The sequence below is a fragment of the Calypte anna genome, chromosome 3 (assembly GCF_003957555.1).
Source record: "Calypte anna isolate BGI_N300 chromosome 3, bCalAnn1_v1.p, whole genome shotgun sequence".
In the NCBI taxonomy this organism is placed as follows: Eukaryota; Metazoa; Chordata; class Aves; order Apodiformes; family Trochilidae; genus Calypte; species Calypte anna.
The window spans coordinates 77,763,344-77,788,376 of NC_044246.1; the positions used below are offsets into that span (position 1 = coordinate 77,763,344).

At 36.6% G+C, this 25,033-nt stretch overlaps 1 protein-coding gene across 3 annotated transcripts in view; it reads left to right on the plus strand.

Annotated features, from left to right (window-relative positions):
- Nucleotides 1-24,101, plus strand: part of SENP6 (SUMO specific peptidase 6) — a 74,375-nt gene extending 50,274 nt beyond the window's left edge. For all 3 annotated transcript variants that reach the window (XM_030447076.1, XM_030447074.1, XM_030447075.1), the window contains 12 exons: nucleotides 1,658-1,837; nucleotides 3,912-4,138; nucleotides 4,378-4,484; nucleotides 4,596-4,712; nucleotides 5,520-5,642; nucleotides 5,886-5,978; nucleotides 10,927-11,360; nucleotides 14,349-14,452; nucleotides 16,592-16,680; nucleotides 18,859-18,927; nucleotides 19,126-19,276; nucleotides 21,929-24,101. In XM_030447076.1, coding sequence (XP_030302936.1) covers nucleotides 1,658-1,837; nucleotides 3,912-4,138; nucleotides 4,378-4,484; nucleotides 4,596-4,712; nucleotides 5,520-5,642; nucleotides 5,886-5,978; nucleotides 10,927-11,360; nucleotides 14,349-14,452; nucleotides 16,592-16,680; nucleotides 18,859-18,927; nucleotides 19,126-19,276; nucleotides 21,929-22,138 — 1,904 coding nt within the window. In that variant the 3' untranslated portion in view covers nucleotides 22,139-24,101. The remainder of the gene's footprint in view (nucleotides 1-1,657; nucleotides 1,838-3,911; nucleotides 4,139-4,377; nucleotides 4,485-4,595; nucleotides 4,713-5,519; nucleotides 5,643-5,885; nucleotides 5,979-10,926; nucleotides 11,361-14,348; nucleotides 14,453-16,591; nucleotides 16,681-18,858; nucleotides 18,928-19,125; nucleotides 19,277-21,928) is intronic.
- Nucleotides 24,102-25,033: the final 932 nt, after the last annotated feature.

A 25,033-nucleotide genomic window follows, 5' to 3' on the forward strand; every position in this document is an offset into this window, starting at 1 on the left:
AGCCAGTGGCTGGTAACTTTTCTGTCTTGAAGAGCAGTAGACTCTCTTCTGACAGGCACAGGGGTGTGAACTCAATTGCCAACAAGAAGGGAGGATGTAGAGGGCTACTGCTGGACAGTGATTGCTAAATGCCAAGAGAAAGATGGAGAGACAGTTCTTAAAAAGAGAGGAGGTGGGGTGAGGAAAAGCACTACCTCCACTAATAATAAGAACCTCTAATAACTGTCCTTACTGAGGTAGAAAGTAACTGAATGTTGTTTGGCCTTTTTATCATATAGTTTCATGCAATTATGCTCTGGGTAATGCAAATTAAATCTTTATATGGTAACCATTTTACTAATTTTTACTCACCATCATGAAATATTTACTAGAATTTAACTTAAACTTGAGCTTTAAGTTACTACCATTAACCATTTTTCTGATGTAGAAATAATTCTTGGCATTGAACTTCTGGGTGCTTTCACCAAATTTGAAGTACTTTGACTTCACACATTTTTCTTTCCATTTTTGTAATTCAGTAAAACCTGTAAAATACCCAATATTGGCAATGAAAGCATCAGATATAGTGTTAAAAATTTACCGTGTTGGTGACATTTCTCTTTGGTAGTAAATTGAGAGCAAATACTTTATTTTCCTCAGGTTATCAGGTAGATTCACAGAATTGTCACTGTTGAAAAGGACCTCTAAGATCACCACATCCAACTGTCAACATCCCCCTGAATAAAATACATATATCAATATCTGTATCACCCACTAGAGCGTGTTCTGAAGTGTTTCATCTGCACATTTTTTAAGCACTTCCATGGGTGGTGATTCCACCACCTCCCTGAACAGGCCATTCCAACACCTAAATCCCCTCTCAGTAAATAATTTTTTCCTCACATATAGTGTAAACCTCCGCTGGTGCAACTTCAGGCCATTTTTTCTAGTCCTGTCATTGTTCACCTGAGGCCAGCAACCACCTCCCTACAACCTCCTTTCAGGTAGTTTTAGAGAGCAGTAAGGTCTCCTCTCAGCCTCCTCTTCTCCAAACTAACCATTCCAAATTCCTTCAGCCTCTCCTCATAGGGATTGTTCTCCAGACCCTTGGTTGCCCTTCTCTGAACTCACTCCAGCAGCTCAGTGTCTTTCTTGTAATGAGGAGCCCAGAACTGAAAAAGTACTCAGCATGCAGTCTCACCAGTGCCTAGTACAGTGGCACCATCACTTCCCTTCTTCTGCTGCCCACACTGTTTCTGATACAGGCCAGGATGCTGTTGGCCTTCTTGGCCACCTGGGCTCACTGCTGGCTCATATTCAGCCACGTCTTTTTCTGCCTGGCTGATTTCTCAGCATGTGTTTATTCTCTGAATTTTAAAGTTATTTTTCATAAGGAAACTTGGTCAAAGATAAACCAACAAGTAAAGTTCTACAAAATAATTTTAAAATGTGTCATAGTAATAGCTGTAAATTTAAAGTTGTCAATGGAAGTGCTGTATTTTTCTGTGAAACAAACATCTAAATTGATGGACTAGAGTTTGTTTCTGATTGCTTTCTTTAAAGGTTACAGTGGAGTTCTGTTCATCTTTTAAGTTAACAAAAATAGTTTCCTGCATATGTGTTATTTTTAAACTTTTAAAGAATTACTTTAATATAATGTAATTATGTTGTTCTCTAGAATCAGAAGGTGATATCCGGGAGATTAACCTGAAAACTTCAGAACTTACCAAATGTGAATGGTGTAGTGTCCGAAAATTACCAGTAGTTTTCCTGCAAACAATACCATCAACCTGTAGTAGCCTGAGAGACCAACTGAAAATGAGTAAAGATAATGTCTGGTATGAATGTAAAGGAGACAGTAAGTAAAACAATTTCAGTGTACTATTTCACTTTAAATTATGTTTTTGTGTTTTGGAAAATGGCTGACTGCAGTGAAGAATAAAACTGGTGTTTTTGTCTAGGGCAGAGGTAGTGCCTTTCCAGACACCATCACCATGTCAGGCTGATGAAGAGTACAGTTCAGAACAGCCTGGCAGAACTGTAGTCTTCTGTTTGTCCAGATGTGTCCCTAGTATAACTTTTTTCTCTAATATTTGTACTAAATGGAAGCAAGTTGGTTTGTTTAGCTTTTTTATATGGACCTTTTGTATTACAGCTTTTTGTATGCTTACTTCTGCTTTCTGTGCTGTTCTGCTTACAGCCCTTGAGTTTCAGTAGAAACTGTTGTGTGGGTTGGCTTGGGTTTTTTTCCCCAGATGCTTGTTAGTGATGTTTCAATGTAGACAAATATCTGCTTGGAAAATAAGTGGATTGTTGTTATGTATCTTAAAATTAATTTAAACATAGTTTTCCTCAAGGGTCTAGCATCTTAATATGCACATTGTTTTTTATAGAGTGCTGAGTGAGCCCAGCTGCATGAGGCTGAGATGAACAGCCTGAAATCCTACTCCTGTGTCTGTTCCTCTTAGTGCAATTTACTGCTTTTGTATTTTTCAAATGATGTGAGTGGGTGGTATTTATACAATAACTGGTTGGACTCACATTCTCAACTTCTGGTAGATGTGTAGGCTGACCTGTTGAAGCTAAACTACTGCAGCAAAAGAAATATAGGGATTATTTGGGCTAGCAGGAACAAGCATGAGAGAACAGCTGAATTTATGCTGTTCACAGAATGTTCACCATCCCCAGCGAGGTTTTGATTTCTTTACGGTACAAGACCTGAAAGCAGGGTTTTGCTTTTCTTGGTGGTGATATCCCTTTACCTGTGTATGGAGATGAAGCTTGGATTATTGTAACAATTTAAACTGCTTTCCTTGATCAGTTGCATACTTTTTAGACGTGAGAACTGGTTGCTGCTGGATTGGGGATCTTTAAGAGATTTCTGTTTCTATGGTAACAGAAATTTGATCAGAGCAAAACAAGTGTTTCTTTTGTGAAATTACCTGTACGGGTTTTGGTAGTTATGTACCCAACAACGTGTGCCTATCATCACTTAAGAGCAGTTTTGTTAGATCATCGTGCTTCTAATATGTGGTATACAGTTTTAATACATTTAAAAAAATATGCTTATTTTCCTGTTTAGGTCTGAGAACAATCATGTCAAAAATATACTTTTTTTTCTCCCCTTTTTGTATTCTACTCAGCTTAGATTCGAAGCAGTGGTTTACATTTTGCATGCTACTTGCTAGCTACCCCAAGTTAAAAAATAGGTTTGGGTTTTTTTCAACCTTAAACTGTTCTTAGTTCTCTAGTTTCTAGTTCTCTCTTTTTTATTTTCCCTTACCCTTTTGCAATTGTATCTCTTTGAATGTCATAGAACGCCAGGCTGAAATATTTGAAAATAAAATCCTGTGTAGTTGTTGAAGGGGTTAATTAGATGAAAATAATTTTCTAATAAACATGGAGCCACAAAAGCCCATGTACATTCTTATTACAGTTTTCCTTGTCCGGTAAGTTCCCACAGATGAATGTGTCTTCACTGATTTTTTAGGGAGCTGCTCTAGACTTCTTGGTGTTGACTTGAGAGAAATTAGGGCATGGTGCTTCCTTGTATAGAGAGGAATTTATGCTGAGTACATTATTTCTGAAATTGCATTGAAACAATAGGATAGGAGCTATTAAAAAAAATATTGATGACTGAGTCTTGCTGTCAGTAAGCAGAGAAGCTGGTATTTCAAAATATGTTTTGGCTTTGCATTCAGTGTCTTACAAATGTAATGGGTGTGTGTAGTGATTATTACATCTACCTAGGTTAAGGCAGAAATTGAATCTATTTTTGCAAATGAGGGTAGAAAGGTTTGGTACCTAATCCTTCTGTCTCTTTGCACATGTGTATTACTGCTTATATATGTTGTCAGCAGTCTGTACGAATCTGCTCATAGTTGTGACGTTTTATTTTGCTTCTAAGTTATTTATTTTCTCTTTTTTTGTAGGTCAAGAAGAACAGTACATAATTTTGATTTTTGAAACTGGTCTTGATCCGCATGCAAACTCAATATTTGAAAAAATAATTACTGACATTGGCATTAGAAATAATATTTCTGACTTCTTTGTGAAAATTTCCTTTGAAGAAGCCAATGGCAGACTTGTTGCATTTACTAAGAGCTTAGAAGACAATTCCAAAGGAAGCCCATCTCACAGAGAAAACAAAATGAAAAATGTAATTATGTTTTTGTTTTAGAACAAAGTAATTCTATTAGTTGAGTTGCAGATACACTGGAGATAGTTTACTAATCACTAGACCAGAAAAAAAACTTTAAATGGATTTTGTATGAGGATTCCCAGACTTGCCTCTGGGGCATTATGAGTGTGAATATTATACTGCTGGACTTGACAGCTTTTTACCTTTTTGTACATTTAAGCACAGTATGAAAATTAATCTTATTTTATTCTTTTAAGGTTCTTTCTGAGTCCAAAATTCAGCAGCGAAATAAACAGTTACCCTATTTTGAGGAGGAGGAGGAAATTGGAGAACCACATACAGTATTTATTGGTCCTATAGAAAAGTAAGATATTAAACTTTGCCCTGTAAAAATTCTGAGTGGTTTTTGTTTGGTTGGTTTGTTTGTTTGTTTCTGGTATTTCATATTTATTATTGAATGTATTTGTCTTTTCAGGTTGATAGTTTATCCACCTCCTCCAGCAAAAGGTGGTATTTCTGTGACCAATGAAGACCTCCATTGTCTAAATGAAGGAGAATTTTTGAATGATGTTATTATTGATTTTTATTTAAAGTAAGTTTTATTTCAGATCAGTTTTTAGTCATCTTTTACTGTGAAACTTGAAAAGTTGTGTCATTAAAAATTCATAGGTCAATTGATACCGTTTGGTCTCCAGCTATGTATAGTTCTAGTTTTAAAGGTTGTTTTCTATCTTTGCAAGAAATCTTGATTCCTCTCATATTTTGTTTGATAGTGACATTGTTCTCACTTGGAAAAAAGCTTCTTTACAATTTCTTAGCATCTGAAGGGGAATTCTGACTGCAAGGGGGGCGGGGGGGGAAAGGCTTTTTAAAGTTGTTTTTTTCCAGATTGTGTTCCTTGGAATTTCATTTGTTTTGATTAGCATGATACATAAATTTTTTGTGTGTGTCACTGATGTTACAGATGTTAGAAGCAAATAACATTGTTGCATCCTGGTGTGTTTATGCTCCATGTAAAGTGTATGTGTAAAGTTTTCAGTCTATTGAAATATTTTAGAGGTAAAAATTGGTCTGTGAGTGTTTAGAGAATTAGTGGCTCAGTTGCAAAATACTGGTCTTTCCTAGTCAGCTCATAATGTAGCAAACTCATTGAAAATTTGTTTTACTGCCAAGACATAAAAATAAATACAACAGCAGCAGAACTACTTTTGAGCAGAGGACTTAATATCTCGAAATACTGACTCAGATACTCACATTTTGCATTAAGAATTTCCTGCAGATAGTTAGCTGTTTTGTGAAAAACAGTAGCAGCTTAGTGGGGTGGTAGCACTGTTAACAGTCTGGTGATTAATACTAGCAACTCTACTAATTTTCTTAATTTTTTTTTCAAACTACTTAGATATTTGGTACTTGAAAAACTCAAAAAAGAAGATGCTGATAGAATACATGTGTTCAGTTCATTCTTCTATAAACGCCTTAATCAAAGAGAGAGAAGAAATATTCCTGAAACTTCAAACCTTTCGTAAGTCTGTTGATAAGTCAGTTTAACTAAGAGCTAAGTACAGTGAAGACTACAAAACCAGCATATTATAAATGCTTACAGACAATATTATACCAACAGAACTCTAGGAAGAATCCAGACCTGTAACAAATGTAGAGTAACCCTTGAAAATCTTGGGAAGCTCTAAGATGAAAATACCTGGAAAAGTAGTCTTTCATTTTAAGTAAGCTGCCCTACAGTTCATGTGTTTGTTTCTTCTTGCAGAATACAACAGAAACGACATGGGCGAGTAAAAACATGGACAAGACATGTTGACATTTTTGAGAAAGATTTCATTTTTGTTCCCCTTAATGAAGCGTAAGTAAAAATACCTTTTTATCACATTTAGTGAAGACTTAAGCTTAAGAATTCTAAAATCGAAAGGTATATGAAACTGTGGGCTGAAATGAAAAATTAATAAACATCTTTTTTCAGGTGATAAACGGAATAGTAGTAAGAACTTCAGTTTCATTATTGTAACTTAAGTATCAGACAAGGTAAAGTCTTTGCTCAGAAGAGTAGCCAAGGTGGTGAAGGGTCTGGTAAAGAGAGGCTGAGGGAATTGGGATTGTTTAGTTTGGAGATGAGGAGGTTGAGGGGCAATCTTTTCTCTCTCTGCAGCTATGGAAAGGAGATTATTATGTGGTGGGTGTTGCCCTCTTCTCTCAAGAAAATAACAATAGAACCTAGAGGAAATAGCTTGAAGTTTCTTCAGGGGAGCTTTAGAGTAGATCTGAGGAAGAAATTCTTTATTGAAGGAGTAATCAATCATACAATGTAACGGGATGTCCAGGGAAGTGGTGGAGTCACAGTCCCTCAAGGTATTCAAAAAACATGTAGATGAGACAGTTCAGGACATGCTGTAGTGGGCATGGTGGCTTTTTCTGTATTGACAGCTGGACTTTTTGATCTTAGAGGTCTTCTCCAGCTGTGACAATGCTGAGATTCTGGGAATCTGTGACTGAGCAAAAATTAACTTGTCTGAGTACTTTTTCTGGGTTTACCTGGTTCTCTCGTGTGTCATCATTGGTAACTTTTGGATTTACCTTTTTTAACAAACCTATATGAGAAGAAAATGCATTTGAAATGCTCCAGTGCTCTGCATTGGAAATTTTACTCTTTGTTTATATTCTTTTATTTTTCTTGGCTGAGGAAGCAAACTGTTAGCATTCTAATGGTTTTTAAGGACTTTGAATGATGCTTGTTTGTCTTAAAATCCCAGCAAGTTACCACAAACACATTTATATATTCCACAAAAAATATAGGCAGTTCTTAAGCCAAACTATTTAGGAAAGGTAAACTACTGTATTCTAAAAATCTGTGATAAAAACAAAAATAAATTAAGGACAGAGAGACAGGAAAATAATAACTGACTTAATGTAGGCATGCCTAACATTTTAACAATTCAATGAATTGTTTAGGTGTTTTTTTATTTAAGACTTCCCATTTTTTTTTTTTTTTTTTAATTCTGATTTAAAGCTCTTCAAAGGAATTTAGTATCTAGATACTATGCCATTGTGCACTGGGATGAAAATTTCTGAATCTTCTCTTTTCCTGCCCACTCCCCACCTGGAATGTAGTGGCTGTGTGTAGAGAGGCCATTCTGAAGTATGAGATTATGACTGTATCCATAGGTCTGTATTTGTTACAAAGTCATAAGTAAATCAGTGATAAAGCTGTTTGCAAGCACTAACTTGAGATTTGAGATGCTGTGATCTGTCTACACCCATAGGATGACAGCCAGTCCACACTTGATGAAAAGGACTCAGGTGTACAATATTCCCCCTGTCCACTGAAGACTTCATCTTTGTCATTCCTTTCCTGCAAGGCTTTTAAGTACCAGAATTTTTAAGAGTGTATTACTTTAATTTTACTTACCTTAGAGCTTGATATATTGTTTATTTCCCACCATCCTCTCTTGTGTCATTCACACATCCACACTGGTTATGCAGAGAAGAAATGAGACTGATCATGCTGCAAATTCTAGACAGTGTGATTTAGAAGTCACATTAAAGTGCAAAGAAATAGTTCTGTGGATTTACAAGAATTAGTTATACTGGTAGTAACTTAGCACTTGGTAGTGTTCATTGTTTTGCTCATTTACTGCTAAGCAACTAAAACAACATCTGCCTTAGCAAGTAGTACAGCTTAGTAGGAGTGAATTTGCAGAACAAAACAGTTTGTACTGAAGGCATGATGTTCACATTGTGTGTGGGTTGGGGATTTTGCTTTGAACTGGCTTGGTCTCATAAACACATGCAGTAGTGATTTGTGCATGAGAACTGTGCACTTGGTGTGCATCTTTATTCTGGAAAAAATCCTGTTACTGCTTTATGGAACCATCACTGTAAACTGAAACTTTGTAAGTGGTGATAGTAGGACATTAGTTTGCAAAAGTGGTTTCCTGATAGGTCCAATAAGAGCATTGCAGAGCAGAAAAAGGAACAAGTATCCAGGGAGATGAGAAAGCAGTGGTTTGGCAGGGGGAGTAGGTTGGTATCACAGAACAGAAAGGAGTCTGGGGAGCTACCTGGGAAAGAACACAAATAATGGCAAGTATAAAGGCTTCTACACCTCTGTTCCACTAGCAAAGCTGTCACGTGCTTAAGTGTCTCCTCCTTCCTTATATTGCTGTGACACTGAAGAATAACAGATTTTGCCAGGTTACTAAATATTTGGCTGCTCTTTTCCATAGGTAGTGTGTTTCAAAATAGATCAAGAGCAGAAGACTGTGAAACCTTGCTTTTGTGACAAATCAACTTCTTTATATATTCATAGTAATGAGTTGTATATTACTTGACTTCTTAATCTGTAGTGAGCTTTTTGGATTTGGAAGTTTTATGAGGAAGGCTATGGGCTGTGACCTATCATCTAAGCTAAGTTACAGCTTTTCCAGAAATTTTGTTGTGTGACTTCTTCTGTCCTATGTAATTCCTCAAATTTTCCTGTTCCTCACTTGCAGAGTGAGGAATGTCATGCTTTAGGCTGAAAAAAACGGCCATGTTTAAATGTTGTATGTTCAGCACAAGGTAACTGCTAACTACTTGGTGAAAACATTAGGAGCACAGAGAATTAAGAGGTGAGGAGGAAGAGCTAGTAAATGCCTGTGGTGTATAGAGAGGAAAGTACATGCCATTCTGTGTGGTTTCTGGATAAGTGGTTTTCAAAATTGTTTCAACATGCCTTTGCCTGGACATCTGTGTGTACAACCTGATAGAGTGTAGTAAGGCTTTCATCACCCACTTCCCTTTCAACATTTTGTTCCTTGTCTTCATAGATTATGATCATGGAACTCACAGTACAGCCTTGAGTTGTCTAGAATCTCTCAGTGGTTGCAGCTTGACACATTGCAGCACTGCAGGTCTTTTTTAGGAATTTGCCAGTTTGTTCCTGGTAATTAGTCCTGTTCAGAACTTTCTCTCTGTTATACGATAGTGGATCAAAGCTATGGGAAAGTTTCTTTGGTTCCAGTAAAAAATCTGCATTCATTACTACTTAGAAAAGCTTTCAAACCTTAATCTGTGGTAAAATTAGTCTGATGGAGAACCAATCTTGGTTTATTTTGCTTCTTTGTTCTTAAGTGGTATGTGAAACAGGTTATTCTGGCATTTGTGAAAACTTCAGAGCTTCTCTCATGTCACAAGAATGCTGCTGGTGATTGCTTCTGATAATGTTTCTGTGCTGCCTAGGTTGATGGGGGATTTTTTCATTCATTTGTTTGTTTTGGGTTTTGTGTGTGTGGTGTTTTGTTTTGTTTTTCCCTTTTAGAGCACAGCTATTTATTGTGGCATCTCTTAAAAGAGTATATTCTAGAAATGATTGCTTTGGAGTTGCTGGACTTCAGAATCTACTTCCAGAAAGTCTTTCCAGACTCTCCCATAACCACTAGTTTAGGGAGCATAGGCTCATCAGCTAACAAGTTGTCAAACCTGCAGTATCTGGAGATGGGCAGGGTAAATATAGGGGATAATTAACTTCATTACAGCATGACTGATTTAATTGTGACTGTGTCAGTGTCCTTTGGCAGTACAGTCCTTTTTGTTCAAATGGAAATAAGTTGTTCTTTTAAAAGCTACAAGCTCTTTTGTTTAGATCGAGGTTAATTTGCCTGTCTATTTATATAATTGATACATTAGGTCTATTTTAGTAGAGTACACAAAAGTTCTAGGGCTTGGGAATACTGAATATATTGGTTTACTGGTTGTGGTAAATCATTCAAGACAAAATGCCCTCTAATTCTCAAGGTGCTTTCAAAGGCCACTTATCTGAGTTTCGTGGTGTCATTGGAACTGTTTCAATGGAATTTAGGGTTCATAATCAATTTTTTTTAATATGTCAGACATGCATTTTTACTTCCTGCTTTTTCTTTTTTTCTGAAACACATTGAAATGTGGTTTCACCTGGATAGTAGATACATAGCTGGGTTCTGTTTCATTATTTGCTGCAGGGAATCAAAGAACCTTCAGAAAATTTCTAAATTAGGTCAGTCAATATCTACTTGCAGTGCCCTAATCTCTGAATTGGCTGCTGCTCCATTTCTGATTGAGTGACAAGTTAGTGAAGTCTGAAGAGATGAAGAAATAAGAACAAAACTGGGGCAAAACTTATTTTGTGTTGGGGGTGTTAGGATCCCAAAAGGGTTAGAATGTCAGTACTGTGAAGGGTGAGGAGCACAACAGCGTCATGGTGATGGCATTAAACCCACTTCTTTTCTCCCCTTTAGTAGTTCATTGTTGACAAGACTTCTTGAAAAATATGAAGCAATCATATACAACTGGAAGATATCATGGGTGGAAGAATATGACCAATTCAGATGTATCATTAGGTCTGGCTCCTTGTGTTGATAGTGCTGAACTATGAGAACTTCAACAGCCATAAAACATGAACTCTACAGTCTCTAATTCATGCAGTGATAAAAAAATGTTAAAAAATTATAAGCTTTAATTCAGGGAAGGAAAAGAATGTAAAAAGTATGAGCAAATTGAAATAAATATTTAGGCAGTACCTTTTTTCAACTAACTGCATCATATTAATTTGTTAGTTGTACTTGCATGGAGATGTCTTACCTTCAGAGAAGACTTTGAAGGCTCAAAAAAAGTGAACGTCTGTTACAATCTGTCTTTGATAACTATGGTGTCAGGGTTTGGTTTTTAGTTTGTACACACAAACAGACATACTCAGTGTTTTGGTTGGTTTTCCCCAACTTCAGGTTTAACTGAAAGCATAAATGTAACTGGTATTTTTAAATTTTTTTTTTCCTTTGCAGTGCTCACTGGTTTTTGGCTGTCATCTGTTTTCCTGGCTTAGAAAAACCCAAATATGAACCAAATCCCCTCTATCATGAAACTGCTACAGCACAGCTGAAATCTTCCTCTTCAGATGGAGAGAGCAACACACCATCTCCTTTGCCAAATGAATTAGATGCACAAAACTCGCCTTCCAAGTCCGCAGCAAAGAAGATGTTGACCAAAAAGTATAATACAGCTTTAATTGACCCAAACACTGAAACAGAGGACAGTGAGTCTTCATGTTGTAGACGAAGTCCTTGTAGGGGAAAAAGTGCTTTCAAAAAACTAAATCAAATGGACAGTGATGTGGAAGAACCTAACACTGTGGAATCAGCATGCCATAAACCAGACCATAGGACTCTGGATGAAAACGGTATACAGGGTGAATTCACAACTGCTAGCCAATCTTTGGGTATGTAATTGTGAAAATATGCGCATTTTAATGGAAAAAAATGGAGATTTCACATCTGTTACTGCTTTTGCAATTTTGTGAACTTGATATTTTGAAGGATTAGTATGTGGCTGAAGTTTGAGTGCTTGCAATATGAGTAATTTCTAGTGATTGCATATAAAATGTTTTTTGTGGATATTGACATAATTCTTACAGCAAAGGGCCAGAGTTGAAACACTGTTTTCCTAAATCAGACAGATTTTTCTGTTGTGTGGCCTTTTTTCTCACACACAGATTTTGTAGATACCACTTTACATCATAATACTGTTATTGTTAAGGAAAGAAAAGTAGCTGACCGTGGATCTTCATAGTGTATGTGCATGGGGGAACTGAATTGTTTGAACAATGTTAATGCCAGTGGCTTCTAGCATTTGAGATTTTGCTTGAACACCATTAAGTTTATTGGTGTACTGTATGCAAAAAGAGTAAGAAAAAATAATTTTAAACTTATACATATAAATTCTCTCAACATGACCTCCCCATTACATTTAGAGAGGTTTTCTCCATTCATCACTGCTGTGGAGGCTGATTTCAGTCATCTGGAGCAGCTTTTCTACCAAAGTGGACCTAGGAAATGGCATACTTTTAAAGGCAGATAAAATTAGGAAAGGATTGTTTTCTCTGCTCACTAAAAGGTTTGGATCCCCTTGAGGCATAGGCTACAAAACATCTGGACATGCAAAAACTTTTAATTTCAGTCACTGATAGTATTCCTACTGATGTAGTATACACAGTAAGTAATTGCATATCTTATAGTACAAGATCTGAAAAGATTATGAATCACATGGTCTAATCTGTATATTCAAGGACAGTACCACTTCAATATCTGTGTATAAACATTCTTCTACTTTCTAATCAAAATTTATTTATTTGTCACTTCTAGCAGGTCTTGGGGCAGTGGCTGTGGTGGATGAGGGTGTGTGTAGATCTGCTCTTCTAATTTTTTCATCTTATATGTGATTATTACTGTTTATGATATAGTCTTATGTCTTGGATGCTGTTACTTCCATGTAACTAGTTGAATGTGTGATGAATATTTTTGCTAGGTTTCCATTTTTCTCATGTCTGTGTTTTATTGGTGGCTGATGGTCATTCTGTTGCTGACTAATACATTCAGGCTCTCTTGCTCAGCTGTTGTAGATGATGTACTCTTTCATTAATGCAGACATTCTTAGGGGTCACAGTCCAGGTTTACAAGTGAGATTCACTTTGAGATTGACACTGAGTGTAAATTTAGGCAGCTAAATTTACATGTGCTGGGTATATAAACTTCTGTTTCCACCAGATGGAAGGAAGATGAGGATGTAGGCTTTGGGTTTTCTGCCCAGTCTTCAGCTGTTTCTCCAGAAGTGTGGGGTTCTTTACTCAGCCAGATCCATACATTCTGATTATCCTGCTACACCTGGGAAGACTTGCAGGTGCCTCTTTGTTAGGATAGTCAGGGAAACCAAGAGACCACCTCTTCTCATCCTAAAGCAGATGTAGAGTAGCTGTTCAGTTGAGTAGCTTTCTGGTCTGATTATGGTTTCCACTTAGTGTGAGACCCTAGATGCCTACTGTACATGCAAGCCTAAACTTATATTTCTTGATCTCAGACTAAATCCTACTGTTAGACTTTTAAATCAGGACGACTTGGTACCTTTGAAGAAATAATTCACATTTTATATTTTTTATTACTTAACCATTTTTTAATTGCTTAATTCTTGTACAAGATGTGATTCTTCTCAAAACCAGTTTTTATTTTTTTAAGGAAACTGTCAGCAATAAGTCACATTAGTATGTGGCCTAGTTCTTGTACTAAGGTCTTTTCAATGGTACCAAGTAAGATTAATTCCCAAGTTTGTCCTTGTGGGACTCCACTGATAACCTCTTTTCAGAGTGTTCAGCATCTCTGTTGAAGTATTCTCAGATGCAGATCTCCTCCATTTTTTCCATTAGCTAGTTCATTGCCCTATTTACTGTTCATATAGAAATCCTGGTTTTCTTCACTAATCCTGCAGTGACACTATAATAAACACTTCTATTTTTGTGATCATTTAGATGTATTGTATAGCCTTTGTCAAGGAAGAAGTTTTCTTATGAAGATTTCGGGTTATTAATTATTCACTTATTCCCACATAGAACAGATTCGGTGGGGAAAAATAATAAACTGAGTCCATTATGGTAGGATAGTAAGACTAGTGAGCCTGTAGCTATCTGTTTCTGCTTCTTTCACGGGTATAGCTATAACTTTTATTATTCTTGATTTCTCCTGATGTTGTCTCCCAGGTGGCTAAATATATAGAGGCAGTAAGGATTAAATTTAGAGATACTCTTTTTATGTAGCAAACAGTGAAATTTCACAAAGATTTCTAAGCTCCTGCTCCCAGGAGAGCTGATCCTGCATTCTAACCTCCCTAGCAGTGTGTTTCTGGGCTGCCATTACCGTTCTACAAGTACAGGTCTTCATATAAGTGAAGAGCTAATCAAGGAACTGATTCAAGTTAAAAAAGTAATAAGCTTGTGACTGACTTTCTCAGTCTGGTCCTGTGTGTGTGGATGTGTTTTGTGTCATGGAAGGAAGCAGCAAGAGGTGAGAAAAAGCACATACTAGGGACCAAATGAGACTGTCACTTTTGGTAGCAGTACCAGTTTATACTGTTGTAAAGTCTTCAAGTAACTGCAGGGTAGATTCATGGTGGGGTTTAGTGTAGATCTCTCTACACTAGAATTATTCTCTAGAATTATTCTTATTTAGGCTTTTCACAGAATAAGGAACAATTGCTGCTGTGTTACCTAGAAGAAACTTTCCACTGTTGTTCATATGCATAAATGATAAACTACATCAGCTGTATCACAGAGTCGTTGTGAGCAATCCTGAGCAAATACGAGATATTTAAAATTAGTTTGGTCTACAAAGATGATGTAGTATCTTATGTTTAAATATTCTACTGTCTGTGATTGATACAGATGGATTGCACAAAATCAGGCTACACTACAGTGAGGACTCAGCTGATGGCAGTAAACTAACCGAAGATGAGCTTATAGATTTTTCTGAAGATCAAGATACCCAGGTAAAGAATTCAGCAGTTTTATTTGAGAAATATGAACTGTTGTGTTATATTCTTGAATTGGCAGCTTAAAAGCTTTGTACACATTGTAAACGTGGATTGTCTAAAGCTAGTTATCTTTACAAAAGTTAAATCAAAAGCAGTGGTTACCTAAAGAAAAATTGCATATTTAGCTGTCAGGAGAGGGTTATACAGCTGTTCATTAAACTGTTTAATAGGAACCTACTGACCCTGCATTTAATTTTTGTTTATCTTTTGCACAGTGACAGTATCACACAGTGATTTTAGTGGAAACCCTAAAAGTCAACACATTTCACCTCCCCTGCCCCAAGTTTTATCTACCAGACCCAAGAACAAGTTGCTCTTCTTTCAGCTGCATTTTCTGGACAGAAATAGGCAAATGTACATGTACATATGTAGATGTTATTCTTTTGTTTTGTTTCATCGGTGCTTCTCCTAAGCAAATGTAAACAGCATGGATTTATAATCAAGTAGTGTTCTTGTTTAGATTGGAAGTGTTTAGATGTTAGAGCTGTGGAAAGACTGATAATAGTAACGTCCCTTACTGACTCATCGCTGGGTGTGAGGGCATTATTCCATAACCCTGTTGCTTCTCCAGTGTGAGTTCCATCTGAGCAAGCTAGGAGTTACACATTTACTCTTCCTAATTGCCCTTCCTGTTCATGTTCTAGGTGTATGACTCCCAGTTGTCTGAAATAAAGAATTGGCGGCTATCAAGTAGACAGTCTAGGAATTACCTATTTTTCACCTTTGAGTCCAGAACAAAGAGTTATTTACCAAAGTCTGCAGCTATTTGTAATGGTGTCGAAATAGTAGGTATATGCGTGCACACGTGTGAAAGCTCCAGTTTATGTTGAAGCCCAGCTCTACTTTTCATACAGACTAAACCCACCTGTCATGCCACTTGTCTAAAGGGTCTGTGATTCTTGCCTGATGGAAATGCTTTTCTGTCTACCTGGTTGCATTTAGGAGGTCCCAGAAGATGGAGAATGCATAGTAGAGTGTTCTCAATCTGGAAGTATATGGCATGAAGGCAGGGCAGAAAGCACAGGTGTTCCTTGAGAGTAGGAAAAGATGCTGAGTTCCTTTGTTGCAGTGTAGCTTAGAACTTAACTCAGGCTAAAACTGTCACTAATACCTTCTAGAATGCACAAAGCAAGTATAGAAATGGTGGATTGTGGCAGGCTGAGTGCACCTTAGCATCTTCCAAAAACAGAGCTGAGGCTGCAACAGAAAGAAGTGTGTTTGGAACTAAGAAGTGGTTTCTAGTATGGTAACATCTTCACATCATAGCATGCAGATTTTGGTCACAGGATCCTGCCTTGTAGCAAAGCGTATGTAATTCTTACCAAAAATTTCACAACTCATACTGATATGGAGGAGTTCCCATTTTTGGAAGGTATCTCTTTCCCTGTAACTCAATAGTCTGTAATAGTAATAGTGAGCTCAGCAGAAGGGTAAGAAACTGTGGATCATTGAAATACTTCTAAATAAAATGACTGAGTGGTTTTGTTCGTAAAACATCAATATCCTTCATAGCAATCAGTATTGAAATCAAAAGGTCAAAGGACATTCCCAGGTTTGTGGCATGACTGTTTTGCAACCCATGATGTACCACAGCAGTTTAATTTCCCTTTGACATAACAACGAAGTTGATGTATTCTGGAGCAAATATAAACTTTAACTTCTGAGTTCAGTGCAGATTTTGTCTCATTTCATCTTAGAACATAGCATACATGAAACTGACAAATAAATTTCTAGTAATCATTAGCAAGAGAAAGTATTGATAATTTAGATTAACCGAATAATAGTGATGCACCATTTTTAAGCCAGCAATGCTTTGAAAGTGTTGGTTTTTTATAGTCCAGCAGCTTTTTTCTAGTTCAGCAGTCATTAAATAAATAGCACCATTCATGCTGTCATTCCAGCAGCGATTTGAAAAAATGTGATTAAAAGTTGGTAACTTTAAAATAAATGGTTTCAGATTAAAGCTACCGCTTCTTTATGAAATTTATGTTAGTAATCTTGAATAAAAATGGTGAGTATAATAATACTTTCTTTTGGATCTGTTTGAGAAACAGTATTTGCTTTTAAACACCTGTAAACATATTGCTTCTGTAGGAAGACAGTAGTGATGATGGTGGCCTTGTAGACGATAACTGTAATTCCGAAATGGGACAGTGGCACTTGAGGCCTACTATCTGCAAACAGTAAGTATTAAAACAATTGAAATTTTGTAAGAATATGAAATATAAGAGAGAGTAATTTTGGAAAATGGTCAGTGTTTGAGAGAGAATTTTATACCACGTAGTATCGTAGTCTTCAGTGAATAGAAAATGTAATGAATGAAACGAGGATTAAAATAGCAGCTTTTTGGATTTCTGTTAGATTTGTGTGCTGGTTCAGGTAATTGAAGGTTGTTTTCTTCAAATAAAGCTGTTTGATTCTAAGATTGACTAAGATTCCTAGAAAAAGAAAGTGCAGAACCATGAAAATAATTAAATTTCCACTAAAGAAAACCTTTGTCACTGCTCAGATTAATGCAGGAAAATGGGAATAATTTTAAACTGTACCCATTTCTTATCTAAATGTGTTCTAGCTGTTACTCTTTATTGTTCATTTCTGCTTGTGGTGTTATTCTATATTTTCTTTCTTTCTGGGTTCTTAGTATTATTCTTTTTTCCCCTAATATTGTTATACAATACTAAATTCAGTCCCTTTTTTTTTTACTTGCTTTTTCACTTGCTTCAGTCATAAATAAAATTATTTTTTTCATGTTTGAAACCCAGAAATTATTTTTGATAATAAGTTTCTGCAGTTGCTTGCATTTTGGTGTCATAGAAGGATTGCACGATTCTGAATCTAGAAATACTGTCACTACTATTGCTGTCTTCACAGTGTAGTTTGTACTTTTAAAATTTATTTATCAATTTTTCTATTTCTTTGTAAATGTAATAGTTACTAGTAAGGTACAAACTTCCACAAAACATTCTTAGGGTGCAGGATAAAATTGTAAATTTATACTTTATGTGGAACATATATGAATTGTTCTTAATACATTTTCATGAAGGGCTAAAATCTATCCATGTTGTGAGTTTTAAGCATATTTATGAGCTTCTGATTATAGCTTGGCTAAATTTGTCTCATTCTGAGGATGGATTAACTACATATAATACTTTCCACAAGACAGTATTTTAATCCAGACATGAAATTTCGTAAGATCTTTGACACTCAAGTATCAAAAGCACATAATTTTCACATATTTTTAAATTCCTTCTATATGAAAAAGAAAATTACCTTGAGAAGGTTTTCAGTTCTTTCTCCCTTCACCCTCCTCTCCACCCCATTCTTTCTTTCCCCTCCCAACTCCCCCAGATTGTACACATTTGTGTAGACAATGCTCTTTAAAAAAGAATTACATATTATCAGAAATTGAGGGCAAGTAAAAGCAAATACTAATGAAGTCATTATATGCTTATGCCTAAAAAATTACATACATGTAAATTAAATGCAAACCTAAATGCAAACAAACCTATACATAAATGCATGCAGGTAGTTGATGTGAATTTGTTAGTTTGCAGTTTCTGTAAAGGATACATGTGTGTTATTGTTAGAAAAGAGAAAGCAGAGTCTTGTGAAAAGCAATCTACCAGCCAGCTATCCCTTAGAATAATATCTTGTATCTAATGTTGAGATTCTGAACTGAATCTCAACTGGTATGAATTAGGTTTGTATAAAACCAGCTGTAGCATATTGGGTGACTGGTATGATTGCTGTGTTTATAGCTACTGCAAAGGTAGTGTCCTGTAGATGAATTAGTTGGATGTAAGCATCTTTCACTGTGCAAGAAGAGTGTTCATGCACACTTGGTTCTCTAGAAGTGTTTGTTTATGGATAGGTTATTTTTCTAAAGTCTTTCAAATAGAGTATCTGTTTGGTTTTGCTTAAGTATGAGGTAGATTTCAGATTCATTGGCTGGAATCACTTCTTGAACATGCATACCTGGTGTCATTTGCAGTGCTGTGCACTGTTCCACCTGTCCTCTAGCTGATACTCCAGAAGGTTGTTTGTGGGTTCTGTGCCTTACTTGCTAGTTTCCTGCCAGTGTCCCAGATAATTTGTGCATCTAAACAAGCACAAGTCTCCTGAGGAGGTTTTTGCCTGTAATAAAGGCTTTCAGTCTGACAGTACTGTACTTTCTAAGCTCATTATTAAGTGTACTTATTGTATGTTTAAATCTAAAGATAACATTGCATTTAGTTATCCAAATTAGGGGATTATGGCAGCGCCATAGGTAGCCCCATAAACTATTTCATAGCTACCTGTGTAACATTGTTTTCCAAACTGCTGTAAAATACTTTGTACTTTAAAATTGTGTTCTCTCTTAGGCCCTGCATTTTGCTTATGGACTCACTGAGAGGCCCTTCCCGGTCAAATGTTGTGAAAACACTAAGGGAGTAAGTTGCCTACCTGGGTTTGTTTGTTTGTTTGTTTCTCAGGTTTTCGTTTTGTTTTGTTGGTTTGTGGTTTGTTTTGTTTTTATTTGTTTTGATTTTGTTTGTTTTTTGTTTGGTTTGGTGGTTTTTGTTGTGTTTTTTTTCTTCAGAATTCTTCAGGAAAAAAAAGGGTTTAATTTGCATGGTCTTCTATTACAGATATTTAGAGGTGGAATGGGAAGTCAGGAAAGGCAACAAAAGAAGCTTTTCCAAAGATGTCATGAAAGGTTCCAACCCAAAAGTGCCGCAACAAAACAACTTCAGTGACTGTGGAGTGTACATCCTGCAGTATGTGGAGAGCTTTTTTGAGGTATGTATAGCTAGTTTGTCTCCTGAAGCAATAAAGATGTGCTATTTAAATCATTTAAAATGTTAAAAGGCTGTCCAGTTTGGTTCTTATAGCTATTTATTAGATTATTCATTGTAAACTAATCTATGCATTAAGATATGTCATGGTGGTCATCATTACTAGTTACACATAAGCATCAGAAATTGAAAGCCATGGAATTTTCTGAGATGTTAAGAAAATATGCTTAGAGTTTTCCTTTATATTCTTATAGTGCATACTCTTTAAAAATACCCAGTAAGAAACAGAGTTCAAATTTGAGTTAAAAATGTAAACTAAAGATGTATTAAAAAAAAATTTCTTTTTTCTCCTAAGGAATGTGACTCTGTATATATACTTTAATATGACATTGCTGTTTTAGACTCTTTTTCTTGCATAAAAACATGTAAGTGGAATAATTACAGCTCACAGCCAATTCTTGATTCCACTGAACAAATCAGTTAAACTCTTACTTTAATTGTCTTGGCCATCGTGTTGCAGCTCCTTTCACAGGCAGAAAGAGTATCACCCTCAGGTCTGGGCTGTGAGAAAGAAGATGGTCAAGTGGGATGTTGCCTGCTTAGGACACTAACTCAGTTTGCATTCCATAGCAGAGTGAATTATGCAAAATGAAGCACAAACACAGAATCATAGAATAGTTCAGGTTGGAAGGACCTGATCACGTAGTAATAAAATGGTTTTGCTTTACCAGTGAGTCCTGGCGAGCTTAAAACCAGCCTTGAGTACTTCCTATTTTGTACAGAGGCCATATGAGGAGAAACCAAGTTTTAATATTTTGAACATCTGCCTTCTTGCAAAACTGACTGAGTCACATCAGGCTGAATCCCTGGAGCTGCTAGGGATTTTCAGGTCTTTCAGTCTGCAGCAGCTTTGTCTGCTGGGGGAAAGGGATGGCACGCACATGTGTCAGACAGCAAATCACAGGTTGTTCTCAGAAGTAACACAAGGGGGAAAGGAAAACTTGAACTGGCTGCACAACACTTGGCTATCTTACAATCATTGAAGTAATAATTTCAGCTGCTAATGTATTATTAAAATTGTACCAAGACTCATTGTTTTCAGCAGCTGTACAAACTGAATGGGTAGCATGTGGGGAGAGGTGTTTCATTTGATGCTTGTGGACTAGTCAGGCACATCTTTTTGTTCTTTGTGGATTTATAGTATCTTCTTTTTAATAATAAGGCTTAAAATAATGACTTGTATTTTTTAAAAACCTTGACTCACTTGACAGGATAGGCAGTGTAATAAGCAGCATACCTGACATCTCTCACACCGTGCGTGCTGAACTGTGCCCTTCGGCCCAGGAGACGCAGCTCTTACCTGGAGCTGCCAGGCCGTGTCCCCCAGTTCCTCTGGGGTAGTTTTGGGGGGGCCGGGTCAGGAGGGGGCGCGGCTGTCGCCACCAGGGGCCGCCGTGGTGCCGCCGCTGCCACCTGCGGGCCTGGGACCCCGGCGGAGGAGCTGGGGCTTTGGGGGGGTGTGGGACGCGGCAGGAAGCCAGGAAAGAACTCGCTAAGTAAGAGGGAAGCTCCCAGGCAGAAGAATTCGTGCAGAACTTGCTTCTCACCCGTGTACCTGCTTTTCTGCCCGAAACCGAACAACAACAAAAAGCTGTGGTTGAGGATGTGTTCAGATTAAGTTGAAATATTGTGAGTAACCACACAAACAGTTTTGTTAATGTTCTTATTCCTTTGTCTGGACTATTTCATAATTGAAACAGTGGAAAGCCTATTCAGTTTTTGCCCCTGGATTTCTGCATTTTTAGTGTCATTCTTCTGATGGCTGCTTACTGCTGGTGCTTCCAGCTTCCCTGGCAAACTCACTTAAACACAGAGGGTTTTATTGCTGTGTTGATGTTCTGTTTGGTGTGCATGTGCAATGCTAGGCATTGACATGTTCCTGTGCAGAACATGATTACTTTTTTACCAAGTAGCCTTGCTAGTGTTAGCTCAATGGGCAGATGTCATTCACTGACAAATAACCCTGTTAATGCTGTACACTGGAATACAGAAAGGAAGGAATTTTTTTTTAGAGAAAGCACTATTCCATAAACTGTTGTTTGGTTAGGGTGCAATTGTGTCACAGCAGTAGCATAGTTAATGTCTCCTAATAATCATTGGATGGGTAGCCTATAGCAAGAAAACAGAATTTAAGTATAAAAAGAGTTGGTGGCAGCCAGGAGCTTTTACAGGCTATGTTTTTTAGGGTGAAATGTAAAACTGACTTTCCTAGTTGCTTGTGTTCCTAAACAGGACAAGAGGATTTAGCCAGCTCTTGATTTTGATGCTGCTTGAAAAAATGTGCTGTATCAGTAATATATATATAATTTTTTTTTAATTAGAAGAATTTTACACATGTATGCAGTAAAATGTTTAATCTAAAAGATTAGCAAACTGAGCAGATGATTTGGGCACTTTTATAACTAGAACTGTGATCTGGATGAATGTTACTGAAGCTTGACTGATTTTACCTTATTATATAGATACCGAACACACAAATTTTGTTCCAGGCTGATGGACTGAGATGAGTAAGAATATACTTTTCCTCGCTACAGTTCCCTCCAATCTTTTAGGTTATACCTCCTTACTATAATATCCAAATGACTTTTCTTTTCAGAATCCCATTTTGAGTTTTGAGCTACCAATGAACTTAACAGACTGGTTTCCACGCCCAAGAATGAAAACCAAAAGAGAAGAAATAAGGCAAATAATCCTGAAGCTGCAGGAACAGCAGAACAAAGAAAAGAAGGGACAAAAGGACCTAAGTTCAATGGAAAGATCTTTGCAAGAAAAAACAGAACAACTTATCAACAGCAGCTCAGACTGAATGTTGTGTCTGTTGCATGTTAGCTCTACAATCAAAACTGAAATACACATTTCTGTCTGCCCAGACTAATGATTTGGCGTATTCTCTGCTCAAAGTTACTTGGGAATGTTTAATGCCTGTATAAATGTGTGTCATAAAATGATTTAATTCCCACAAAGATGTGTATTAAGTAAGCAAGTCTGTACATATGTTAATGAGGCCAACTTTTTCAGCATTTGTAATTACTTTTTTCCACTTGTTAGGGAGCTTTTGTTATGTATTTCTGTTAATAGAACTTAAATAGCAACTTCTAAACATAAAGCAAATAAAGAAAATATTTATAGGATAAAATGGTTAGCTTTTTCTTTTTCAGTGAAGTTATAATGTTACAGGCTTAAGTAACACATAGGGAATGGTTTGGTAGAGGTAATTCATATTTTGACCCTATTTAGTTGCCCTTTACAAGATTATTCTGCTTGTGCTACAAACAATAATATGGGTGTCTCAGTGTACCACGGCCTCAGAGAGGGTGATTCCCATCCTCCCAGTATCTTAAGTGTAGGCAGTATAATAGTTAATAGGACTGCTTCAGATTTGGGGTTTTAAAAGATACGCATTTCAATTGAAATTCCACCCTTGCTTTAGTGGGATGTGCTAGGGAAAGGGGGAGAATGCTCTTTGACCAGAGATTACTATTCAAACAGTATTATAAAAGTGGTTTCAATGAAGTGATCTTGAGTGATACTATTAAATCATATTTTGTGGATCCCAGTTGTTGTACAGGTGTATTTTGAGACTTTCTTCATTATAAAATTGTATTTTGGTAAGTGTACTTGGAATAGCAGATTGCCCACATTACATTTTCTATGTTACAATTCTGAATGTTACATTCATATGTGCTTTATCTAAGTAATGAACATTTAGAAAGAAAAAAAAAAGTGTATGATTACTATTTTTTGTAATATCCATGCAAAAAACCAAAATACCGGTGTTCATTGCTTGCTTGTTTGTTCTTGGCTTTAGGTAGCATCAGACTAATGTTGGGATAATTTTTTTTATAATTCCAGTGTATTTTGATTTTACAATAATCCTAAATGCCATCATTGCTTAAACTGCAAACATAGCCTTTTATCCTTATTATTGAGAGGGTTTGGTATTCAAATAAGGAAAACAAGAGTTGGTTCATGCACATATATCCAGTTTTCTGCTAATGTAGGTACCTTTGAAGGGAATCAGAAACTGTCTTTTCCCGGGAAGAAATCTGACGAGAGAAGGAGATCCCTCCTTGCAGATAATATTTTCTCTCGTGATGTTTCTACTGGGAATATCATTTGTCATTTCCTTCTCCCAAACAGAAGAAGCAGAGAACACATTAGCTGAACTCTGTGTCCCCTGAGATCACTATTTATACACAAGATCAAGTCTAACCCAGTACTTCAGGTTCTCCATGAGTTGTCATTCTCACTAAATTCTCTCTGAAAACACAGCTGGTAATGACGTTACTGCCAGGGCATTTCTGCTCTGTGACACCCTCTGTTTAGAAGGGGAGTTCGCTCTCCAAGGCAGAGTGGTTGCAATACAACCATGGGCTGCTAATCTTTTGCACAGATAACCCACGGGATTTAGGGGAGTTACTCATTTCCCTTATCTCTTTCTTCTTGCATAGACCCTGGGCCACATGGAGAATATGTAAGCACCATGTATACGTTATGCTAGAGATGACTCCTACACAGGTTTCTTGTTGGAAGTATGTGGGGGCAATCTTCTGAACTACAAATTAAATACATAATGTACACACCTCCAAGTTGTTTCCTCCATCAAATTTGTCCAGTATTCTTGCCATCGTTGGGGAAAATCTGTGATAAAATAGTTTCAGACTGTTTACCTGCAGGGTCTTGTATATCTGGCTTTAGTGCAACTGACATACTGGAATAGTAGTTTATAATAATGCAAGTAAATCAGCACTGGCTTGTGAAGAAGGAAGGAAACTAATTTCTTGGAAATAAAGAAGAGACAATTTCAAATACAATGTACTCCTTACCAGACTAGTCTTTCCCAATGGTATGTTCTAATTATATGGAATATGTCCAAATTTGACCAATATAATAGTTTTCTTTTTTCTCATGTTTGTGATGCAGGTTCATAATTTGATGCTGTAGAGTTATTTGGTTCTCTTGCTAGGAATGGCCTGGTGCTTCCTCCTTTTCCTGACTCTTTCCTGTCCTCCCTTTCTTCCTCCCTCCCCTTTTTCAAAGCTGTGAAGAAAGTGTTTGATTTTATTATCATTTAATGTTAAAGGTCTTGAGATCTTCAGTCATATTCAGCAAGCTAATATACATGTTAAATATAGGAGACTTATTTTTTTAATAAAATGTGATGTTAATAGAAAAAAAACAGAATTAAGAATGAGTTATTTAAAACCTTACTGACTTGGTTTTAAAAGCTTATTATCAGATGTGCTTGGTAGGTATTTGTTCTTCACAAATGAGCCACATTACAGTGTTCTGAAATCTAACCAGGAGTTTTACTGGTGGATTTCCTGAATCAGATTTATTCAGTGGAAGTTAATGGGGTGGATACTAGAAATGTGTATTTAATAATTATATGACCACACATACACTCTGAGGGAACTGGTGAGTTGTATATTCCTCTATAAGATTGAAGATTACAAATGCTTTAAGAGTAGCATGACAGTGTTTGTTGGTATTGAGGTATCAGATGGCTGCCTAATTAAATGTATCTGTCTGTATTGCTTTTCACCTCGGGTAGAATAACAGTTAGGAATTCTTATAAAAGTTTTAGATTACTTAGCATAAAAAATGCATGTACTTCTGGTGCACATTTGCAGGATAGCTGCAAAAGCAGAAGAGACATCTAAGTAGTCCCTTGTGACATTCCTATTTTTCTTGCTTAAGA